This window comes from Uncinocarpus reesii, genomic scaffold (assembly GCF_000003515.1).
Source record: "Uncinocarpus reesii 1704 scaffold_1 genomic scaffold, whole genome shotgun sequence".
Lineage (NCBI taxonomy): Eukaryota > Fungi > Ascomycota > Eurotiomycetes > Onygenales > Onygenaceae > Uncinocarpus > Uncinocarpus reesii.
Window position 1 is genome coordinate 4483966 of NW_003052500.1, and position 10173 is coordinate 4494138.

Below are 10173 nucleotides of genomic sequence, written 5' to 3' on the forward strand. Positions count from 1 at the left end.
GACTTGACTCTTGGAAGGCGTGTTTTCGCTCCAATGATGGCCGCAGGAAGGCGAAGGTCGACAACTGCCAAAGGGCTTTGAGGGGAGATGACTGGCAAGGAGGCAGAAGGACGCCGTGCCCCTTCTGCGTGCATCCGGCTGCAGGGCACAGTTTGATCATTCGATATCCCTGTCCAATAGATAGAAATCGATAGCCTTCGCCATCTTGAACCGACCAAATCATGCTCGCTATGCAGCTCGTCGCCGGTCTCAGGGTCTGTCTCATCTGCTGTTTGGCGTTTTCCCTCTTGAGGTTGGACAGCATGGACTACTGACCTGGTGCCTCGAGGTGGTGATTTGCCAGTTTTGCTCCCGCTCACTCAACTCGCGTTTTGGTGACTGCCAATCAGCCTGCTGAAACTTCGCCGTCCATCTTCACACTGTGCTCACCGAGTCACGGCCATACTGCGCCTTTTGTCCTCCCTTGATCCTGACATTCCCCCAGCAGTCCAAGAGCCCAGAACACTTCTCTCATCTGTCGTTGTCTTGTGTTAGTTATTAGCGGCTTTCGTCATCTTCAAACTTGTGTTATTAGCATCGTTTCTCCACCATGAACTTCTAAATTCATGTCCTTTTTATTGCAGCTTCATATGGCTTGTTAATCTTCACTTCTCTGATATTCTTCTCATCAGCTATCTGCGACATATATTGTATAGTTCACCACTTACGTTCTCTCCCTATCCGCACCGTGAAACGACCGTCACCGTCCCACATCGCGCGCGTGTCTTTCGAAACTCGAACCTCGTCGCTCGTGTGCGTTGCGTTGAATTCAGAAAACTACTCAATCCGCCGGAAGCATATACATATTGTCTTTGGATTTCGAGGGACGCTGCTTCGATCGATACCAAAATTTGGACTGGATACTAGAAACCGGAAGGGAATCGCTGTTCGACCCCCTCATTGCGGGTGATGGCGCATTAGACCTATTTGCAAGACATTCTCCGGTCGAGAGTCATGATTTTAGCCGTTTCCTTTCGACGATAATTACTACAGCTCCTGAAGTCGCGATTTTGCAGTCATTTTCCCTCCCAAAGGGTGTACAACGATTCCGTGCAGTGTATGTGCCCATGACGAGCGATAACAATGGATCCTTTGGACAAGGACATGCCGACAAATGGAGCGAATCTGAAAACTCATAAAGCACTTCCACGGAAAAGGGATTTAATCCAGGATGATGAGGTTTCTTCACCTGCCGAGAGTACACGGTCTCGTACCATGAGCCCTCTTTCAAATGGATTTACTCTCCCTAAGCCCGTGCAAGCCCTCCCTTTAACACCGCCTTCGCTATCACTCGAATCGAAGAAGCAGTCATCGCCAATTTCGACCATCCGCGATTCACAACTACAAAGCCCCGATCCCGCACTGCAGGCAACCCCAACGCGCAAGGCAAATCTGCTTACTCCGGATATCACTCCGCCACGAGTTGTATCGCAAGGCCACAAACGGCCTCCGCAGTTTCGAAATTTCGCGTCCATGTCTTCTAAGGCAGAGTCTTTCAAGACCGCCCGTGAGGTGTTTTCTTCAGATGATGATGTGGAAGCAACGAAACTCTTTGATTCGGAACGTTCTTGTCTACTGCGAGGTTATGACAACAGTATTGACTCTGACCAATCCCCTAATTTGAGTTCCCTTGACAGCACCCCACCGGTGAATGGAAGAAAGGTCTCAAAGGAATCGTATCATTTTGGTTCACTTGAAGGGCATTGGAAGGAGAACGGGATTGAGTCAAGCCAATTGCCAAAAGTAAGGAACAAACAAAGACATAGAAGTGGCTTGAAAAGTCAGGAGGCGTCTCCAAAAACGTATGATGCAGAAGTACGGCGCAAAAGGTTAGGTTCCCAACCAAATCGTGAAAGATCTCTACGTGAACGAGTAAAAGAAGCTAAAAAGGCCACGAATCGACTCTCCATCGAGGAATTCGGAAAAGAAATCGGCTGGTTTTCGATAGAAGATCGTGACAAACATTCTTGCGACCTTTCCGGAGTATCCGCAACATCGACTATCGAGGCGGTCATAATCGACTCCCCGCCTCGCAAGAAGCAAACCTTGCGCCATACAGGAAAGGCCGAATCTCTTCGTTCCGTTAGCTCTCCGGTCTCACGTCCGCCACGCGACACCTCGACTTCGCGAGCTTCAGAGCAGAGCCATCGCTTGGTTCGTAGAAACACTCGCATAACCAACCAAGACCGTTTGAGCGTTGCATCTGACAACTTGTCTCTGGCATCAACCACCACTTGTTCAAAACCCAAACCGGCAGAGGAAATCATACCCGTGGTTGTCATTCCTCAGCGGCGGTCCTCACTAAGATCCTCTGCCTGTGGGAGTAGGGAACACTCACGGACACGCCCTATACCCGAAAACCGTCGGCCAAGCACAGCGCCTGAAGGTCAGACTCCTTCCCGACCATTTGACGTTTCGAAACGGCGACGTACTATGTCCGAATCTGAACCCCGTTGGCGGAAATCTATCGATGCTCCTCGGTGTGGCCCCATATACCAACCTCGAATTCCTGTGAGAAGGTCCTCTTTGTCAGCGTCCACGAGCCGCAATCCGTCCCGAACAGCCTCACTTACGTCGGATAATTTGCAGCGGTATCAACAAGAACAGGAGGCTCAAGCTTTTCTGAATGAAAAACCTACAAGAGGAAAGCAGAATGATGACCAATCCATCCCTCCAATTGCACCAAAAGTTGAACAGCCCGAGCCCGAGAATATTGTTGCTCGAGAAAATAGCAATGGCCAAATTTATCTATCAGTTGAGACCCATTGTAACGACTCTCTACTACAGACTCCATCCTTGCCAAAAACACCATTTCAGCCGTCAATCCAATCGTTGTCTCCTGGCCCTATTGAAATCTCAGAGGCTCGTGCTGTACCTTTCTTCGCACACAACAATAAGTCACTCCTCGTGGTTGAACAATACCCCCAGACGGACTCTCAAGCAGTGCAAAGATTGCGTACTTCGCCAACAGACTTAGAAGTGATTCTGGTGGAACCTCGGACGCCCGTGAGGGATTCCGATATCGAAACTCCGTGCATCGACTCCCCGCTTCGAAATCCCAGGGCCCCTCCGAAACCTCCTGTGTTTAAAATCATCCCTCCAACTCCGGCAGAAAGCAATAATCATCAACATTATCATCTGCCGTCGAGTAGCACCGAAAGCAGTAATGGATTCGCACGGCGATGGGACTCGCTACGCCATAGCTTTAGCGCCAAACGCCATGCGAGCGTCAGGGAGGCAAATCAGCCTGTTTATCGGTTTCGAAATCGCAAAGCTGGGAAGGAGATTGACGGCGAACTACATCCGTTTTGGCGACCACGAGGATTCTGGGACGATTTCAAAGATTCAGACCTCGACGGTGAGCCGGTTCAGCGAAAACCTGCACAACGAAATATCACTGGCGGAATTGGAGACGTGTACATTGGGAATTCACTGGGTATACCTCAAAGCCGAATCTTCCAAGGCCCACTCACCCTCATACGACGAGTCTCGAACCGATCTCGACGCCGCAAAAACGCCAGCCATACCAGCATTCTCAGTGCTACGCTGTCTCTTTCCGGTGGACGAGGCCGCGATCGTGCTCTGCCTCATTTACTTTCGGTGCGTGAACTGCAAAATTGGCTGACGCGTACTCGGCGTAGAAGGGAGCGACGGAAGCTCGAGGCGAAAAGAAATAAATTGCGACATATGATAGGTGAAAAGGTGGCTGTTGACCCAAATTTGGTTATTGGAAGATATAATCCACCACCTCGATCTGCGTTTGATAGTTGATGCTGTTTCCCACCCTTTTTTTCTTTTTGTCTGTGTGTGTTATTTTGTCTAACAGAGGTACTCCCTGACTCTGTTGTATTGTGACACTATTATGATGCTACGACGTTATTACGACCCATGAGACTTGTACTATTCCCGTTTCCGCTTTTACGAAGTCTTTGCTGTGTTGAGTCATTTTGACCTTTTGCATTTCTGTCTGGGTTTCCGAGGCGCTGCGATTTTACTTACGGCATATGATACGACTGATGTGTGATGGCTTGCTAGGCCGCGTTTATGAGATGGTAATGGTTATCTAACGATTTTTGTTTTCATTAGTTAGCGTTTTGCTGCGTGTTTGATTCCCGTGTCGCCACTTGCTACCACGCCCGATATCAAACAAGGCATGGCACCGGACTTTGCAACGACTGGATTGAGCTGCTTTCCACTTTAAATAAGATAAATTTCAGACTTTAAACAGCATTTGATACCGCTAACTCAAGGCCGATTAGCTATCATTGAGTTTCGCTCCATCCAACGGGTAAGATCTAATACGTGCATTTCACTTATGGATGTACAGTACAAGGCTATACCCTCATTAGTGATTACAGTTCCTCTTACGCTCTCGTATAGAAGACCTCTAAAGTGGGAAGGCAGCTCAATATCGGGTATTTCCATAATCGAGAAACCTGGGTGCTCTCGAAGGGGTATAGGCGATCGAAGGACCAATTTTTCCATCTGCGAAACTAGCGTCAACATTCTCCGGTAATGCCGTTCGACAGCTGTGTGTTGGCTTTGGTCGGTGTAAGATATTGCCTTCAAGAGTACGAACCCCCTACCGTAGCCAAGCCTTTATCATCTTTTCGACCACACAACAACTCCCCCGGATGCGCTTGTAAGATCCCAGAGCTTGAGTCGTATCCCACACGGCGGACATGTATTGCTGAGGAATAGTGTTCATTGAATTATGACCTCGATATCGACGTTTATCTTGTCACCATTGACTGATGGCCATGGTCCTCTTTCTTCCCCGTTCGTAGACTTATCATGCTCTGAAGCACCTTTTCCCCGTCTAGAAAAGGCTGGGGAATCCGCGACGCATCGAATTCAATAACACGAAGTTCACGCTCCGGTACACGTTTCGCTTGTAATTTGGCAGTCCCAGCGGGCTTGAGATGGCTTGGCAGTTGGAATTGTATTTCTGCGCCTGTAGAGCTGGGGTTCAGCAGGAAAGGTACCTGCCTGGGTGGCTTCGAAAGTGGTTGCTTGGGAAGAAGATTGCGTTGTGGATTTCTGACAGACTCTGAAGACATGATGGTGGTGGCCGCCTGCATGTTATAGAATAACCTGAGATTGATCTCGCGGCTCCTTTAATTGTTAGCGGGCTGTTCCGGGCGGAAGCAGAGGAGCGGAGTGGAAGGGGGTCTTGGCATTGTCACTCGACGTCTCATTACATAATCAGTCAAATGCCCCGCACATTCACGTGACCCATTAGGCCCAATCAGGACAGTCCGCTGTCTGGTGGACGACCGACATCGGACTGAGTCATAGCCAAACGAGCCTCTACGCGCAAAGGGCCCTGTGCAGTTAAGGCTGTTGATTTTACGTTTCAATCGCAATCGGACCACCGCCGGACGGTCCCTGAAGGTGAAACAACTGGGGGGAAGGGCCTGCCTGTTGGAGCAAGCCTAGGAACCGCGGCGGCCTCCTGCAGTTCTGGGGCCAGGCTAGAAGCCCTGGTGTCTTCCGAGGTCGCGCCGAAGCACGTCGTCAATTCGCACTTTCCGACTTTTCTAAAAACGGCGATCACTGTGGCGGCTCTCGCAAACAGCAATAGCCACAGAGCCAGTGGCATTGCTGCCGGTGGCGGTGATGGCAGCGGTGTCGGAGGTGGTGCAGGGGAGGAGACTCCAGGTATCAACAAGGGGATAACGCCGGGAGACATGCGACCCACAAAGTCTGAAAATGAAAACGACCATGTCTCCAACGCGTTAAGGGGCTCTGTGGTTCGTTCTGGCGGTTCCCCGGGCGGCGTGACGGGCGGAATTCACATTGGTAAACGCCGCAATGTTTCCAACGCCGGGCAGAGCTGCTCACCAGGAAGTACGAACGGGGGAGAAGATGTGGATGGGCAGGAAGAAAAGAAGAAACCCCCGGTCAAGCGGGCGTGTAATGAGTGCCGCCAGCAGAAGGTGAATTTGCCCGTCCAGCTCTGGTTCCATAAGCGACAGAAGATGTACTGACAGAGGTCGTGGTAGCTACGCTGTGACGTGATTCAGGAACCTTTCAAAACGTGCACCAGGTGTCGTCGACTCAACTTGGATTGCAAGATCGAGTCCAGTTTCAAGCGAGTGGGAAAGCGCAGCAGAAATGCAGAGATGGAACGGGAGCTTATAGAGCTGAGAAAACAGATTGCTAATGCGAATGCGGCGGCAAATGCGCAGCAATATCTCTCTCAGCATCAGACCACGTCGAATCACGGGTCACCGCCTATACCCATGAGTTATAACACGACACCTCGGGTCATCCAACCAAGTTCAGCTACTGTTGCAGATGACTATATGAGACCTCATGAAGCCGTTGCATCACTGCTTGACCTTAGGTCTGGCTTGGATTCTAATTTCTTGCGTAGTCCAAGTAGGCAAGTAGTCATGCAAAAGAAAATAGAGGACGTCTCGATCTCCCCAGAAAAAGTTGCAGATTTGTTTAACCGGTTTGTGTGCCCTTCCTCCAATCACTAGCCAATTGTGTCTAGCCTAACGCTGATATAGCTTCTTTACACTTTATCATCCGTTTCTCCCTTTTCTTGATCCGGAGAAATTACCTGACGACTACTTTTCCACCTCTCCTTTGCTTTTCTGGACGATCATAAGCATTGGCGCGCGTCGATATCAGAGTGATGCGGTTTTATTAAACGCTCTTTCTGGTCCGGTAATGCGATCTGTTTGGAGCACGCTTGCAGACGTTCCGCAAAGCTATCATATCGTCAAGGCGTTGATTCTACTCTGCACTTGGCCTTTCCCAACCAACAGCACGTCAACCGATCCTACTTTCATGCTATGTGGGATGATGATGCAAATTGCGATACAAATCGGATTGCATCGACCTTCTCATTCACAAGATTTTACTAAGTTCAGAGTAGAACTTAGAGAAGGTGAACTCAAGGACAGGGTCAGGACGTGGGCGATTTGTAACATAGTCTCGCAAAGGTACTCCATCCACTCCTATAGATAACTGGAAAACAGGGCTTACTGATTTTCCAGGGTCGCGACCGGTTACGGTCAACCGCCGTCAACGTTGTTTGACTGGACTTTGTCTTCTGGCGAGGAGATAGAGCCCACTTTTAGACTTCCTCCAGATATCAAATCAAGACTAGATATAGAGAAGTTTGCCGACAAGGTAACGAAAGCACTCTACAGTAGCCGTCGTGACCCAGTGGGGTTGGTGAATGAAGAGGAGCGAACGGTCATGACTTCAGTGCTCTCACGGGACTTCGATGACCTAGAAAGCCGGCTTCATCCTGAACAAAACCGTGCGTTCCGCGTTTCCTATTCTATCATCCTTTTTCTTTTATGACTTATGCCGCTAACCCAGGCCTTTGTAGCGATTACAAATATGTATCTCCGAGGGGCTGGGCCTCCATCTTCACCTCTCAATTTTCTTCGACGACCCAACAACAAAAAACTATCTTCGAGGACTATCATCACTTTATGTTGCAACGACTTCCTTCCTCGAAGCCGCTTTGGGCTTAGAGCCGACAGTTGCAGGTGGCGCAGGCCTCACTTACTGCCCTAATTACATCTATCAAATGACCCTCGCCGCTGGTTTTACTTTGCTCAAACTATGTAAGAGCTTTTTTGCTGTTCATATCGATATGGATTACACCAAATCGCTGTTCAATCGGACAATCTGGGCGTTACGCAGCATGTCTGTTTCCAATAATGATTTGCCCGAACGCCTGGCAGAGGTACTTGCCCAATTATGGAAAATGGGCAGCCTACCACCCCCCCAACACGGTGGAAATAAAGGAACCGGTCAATCAGAGAAGGATGATACCCTACGATTGAAGGTTCGCTGCCGAATGAGTATGTCACTTGTCTATGATTCCGTGTGGCGTTGGAGGGAAGATTTCCAGGCGCGGGGGAAAAATTTGGAAGGCAAGTCTACTATCTCTAAACAGAGCCGAAACACGACTAACCTCATTATCATAGCTTATTTGAAAAATCCTACAAATCCGGATTCCGGCCCGGATTCTTCATCGTCTTCGGTATCACACTTGCGTACTTCCACTTCCACCCCAGGTGTTTTAGCCAATTCTGATCCCAGCCTCGCCCCAGCGCCACCACCGCCTTCGACAGGAATCGGAAATATATCCTCCTCCACCGGTGGAAACTTGGCCGGCATGGGAGGCTTACCCAGTGGATTGTTGGAACCAACGTATGAAGTGTTTGACCCTCTAAACTGGATACTGGATGGTTTAGTCGACTTTCCATACTCGTATAACTCTGTTGGCGTCGAAGCCCAAGGTGTCGTATAGAATAAACATTTTATTTTTTCTTCTCTTGCACAATCACTACTTTTAACATATCTTGCTTGGAGAATGTATTTAGCCTATTTCGTTGGTTACTGTTGGAAAACGATCACGTACTATGTTTCGAATATCGCGACTCTGTGAGGCGTTGGCGTTGGGAACGTTGATGGTTGCAATGATGCAATGATGAAATTAGCAAAGCCCCTTGACTAAAGAACTTTTGGGGAGACTTGCTATAACTAGAACTTTGTTCTCAGCCTTGAACCTTCAAGTATCGGCTTTTCGGTGGAACAGCTACGCATTTGCGCTTGGATCAAATATTCTGTTTTATGCATACTATCATCCTAAAATTCAGAATTTGAATGATCTATATATCAGTGTAGCTAATTGACAGAAACCCAAATGGCCGGAATAATGTGTCATATCAATATTACATGTTGACTATCCAATGTCAAGAAATCCCGCTCCGCTCCGCTCCGCGCCTCTTCCATCCACATCGTTGATGCTTAGCCTCCCCCGCACCCACCGCCTCCACCTCCACACCCGCCGCCGCCGCCGCCCCCTCCCCCGCCACATCCGCCGCACCCTCCACCGCAACCTCCGCAACCTCCCCCTTGGCCATCAGCTTGACATGCGCCGCCCGCAGCCGTCATAAACCCGCACGCTCCACCAACACAATTTCCCGGCGCACCCTCCTCGATCGCAACACACAGCGGGTTACAGGAATACACCTCGCAATTAATCGAGGGATCCGGGCCATAGGGAACATAGAATGGAATGAAGATTGGGACTCCGTATACCATCGCCGTACTACTGTAGTCGATAGTTTGAGAAGACGGGCGGTCGTCCTTATGTTTCAGCTTCTTGTTACGCTTTTTCCAGCGTCTCTGAGATTTTTCATAGTTATATCGAAGCTTGAGAGCCGTTACGGACTGCTTTTGGGCGGTTCGGCGGTTATGGGCTTCCCCAGCCCGAATGGAGTTGTGAGCTGAGATATGTAGCGAGTTGGCCGGGTCGGAGGGTATGCCTTGTTGGTCGTGGAGTTCGATGGCATATTCACGGCCAATTGAAAAGGACCCATTGGAGCCGTTTGACTCGCGAACCGCTTCGCAGTACCAACATGTACATTCGCTATATACCTTGCCCCCAGTGATGTTCTGGTATGCTTTGGCAGTCCGTTTAAACCCGTCAGATAGTTTGGCTTCCTCTATTTTATCGTCGTGATTGACAAACACTCCGTCAGCTGCTACAATCGAGTAGATAAAATAGCGTTGGGAAGAAAGTTGATGAGTATGCCATGCTAAATCAACGTCGAGGGTTGGAACGGCTACTGCTCGAGGATTATCAGATATGATCTTGAAGAAAATTTCGTATTTTCGAATGATACGATGCATTGTAGAATCGAGAGCGGGTGAATGGATCCAGTCAATATTATCCATTTTCTCGATGAAGACCCCCTGGCGAATGACAGCACCAACGAGATTGAGAGCAAACGGGGTGGAGTTGTCCCAGTACCGAGACATCATTCTCCGGACTGGGATTTTTTCTTCCCTGGTCACTCTTCCCGAAATGGAATCATTCGCTCGAGATATAGTCCTGCTCGACTTCAGGGCTTCTTCAATCAGGGTTCGGACGTCTGACACAGAGGCATTGGGGTTGAGGCGAAAATCCAATGCTCTTAGAAGCTCCTGATGGATGCAGCGTTGAATCAGCTTATTTCGGAAACAGAACCGAGTGCTTGTAATTTTCCGGCGTCTTCGGTACGCCCTTAAGTGAAAGGATCGTCCAGGCATTGCAATATTGACGTTGGTGAGTTTCTCCATGTCGTTTAAGATTTGACCACTCGGAGCTTTTCC

At 49.3% G+C, this 10173-nt stretch overlaps 5 protein-coding genes across 5 annotated transcripts in view; 3 read left to right on the forward strand and 2 right to left on the reverse strand.

The window, feature by feature from the left end:
• Window positions 1-1122: 1122 nt before the first annotated feature.
• UREG_01727 (uncharacterized protein) lies at window positions 1123-3810 on the forward strand (the record flags this gene model as incomplete). Its single annotated transcript, XM_002542165.1, has 1 exon — window positions 1123-3810. One exon carries the CDS (start codon window positions 1123-1125, stop codon window positions 3808-3810), a length of 2688 nt encoding a protein of 895 aa, XP_002542211.1.
• A 962-nt stretch (window positions 3811-4772) lies between these two features.
• UREG_01728 (uncharacterized protein) lies at window positions 4773-5099 on the reverse strand (the record flags this gene model as incomplete). The annotated part of the gene is made up of 1 exon (XM_002542166.1): window positions 4773-5099. The coding sequence occupies one exon, from the start codon at window positions 5097-5099 to the stop codon at window positions 4773-4775; it is 327 nt and encodes a 108-aa protein (XP_002542212.1).
• A 630-nt stretch (window positions 5100-5729) lies between these two features.
• On the forward strand, window positions 5730-6029 carry UREG_01729 (uncharacterized protein; the record flags this gene model as incomplete). The annotated part of the gene is made up of 1 exon (XM_002542167.1): window positions 5730-6029. One exon carries the CDS (start codon window positions 5730-5732, stop codon window positions 6027-6029), a length of 300 nt encoding a protein of 99 aa, XP_002542213.1.
• Window positions 6030-7711: 1682 nt separating this feature from the next.
• On the forward strand, window positions 7712-8323 carry UREG_01730 (uncharacterized protein; the record flags this gene model as incomplete). Its single annotated transcript, XM_002542168.1, has 2 exons — window positions 7712-7871; window positions 7998-8323. The coding sequence occupies 2 exons, from the start codon at window positions 7712-7714 to the stop codon at window positions 8321-8323; spliced, it is 486 nt and encodes a 161-aa protein (XP_002542214.1).
• A 500-nt stretch (window positions 8324-8823) lies between these two features.
• Window positions 8824-10173, reverse strand: part of UREG_01731 (uncharacterized protein) — a gene marked incomplete at both ends in the record, with an annotated part of 2475 nt that continues 1125 nt past the window's right edge. Inside the window, one exon of the mRNA XM_002542169.1 lies at window positions 8824-10005. Within this exon, the coding sequence (XP_002542215.1) occupies window positions 8824-10005 (1182 nt within the window). The remainder of the gene's footprint in view (window positions 10006-10173) is intronic.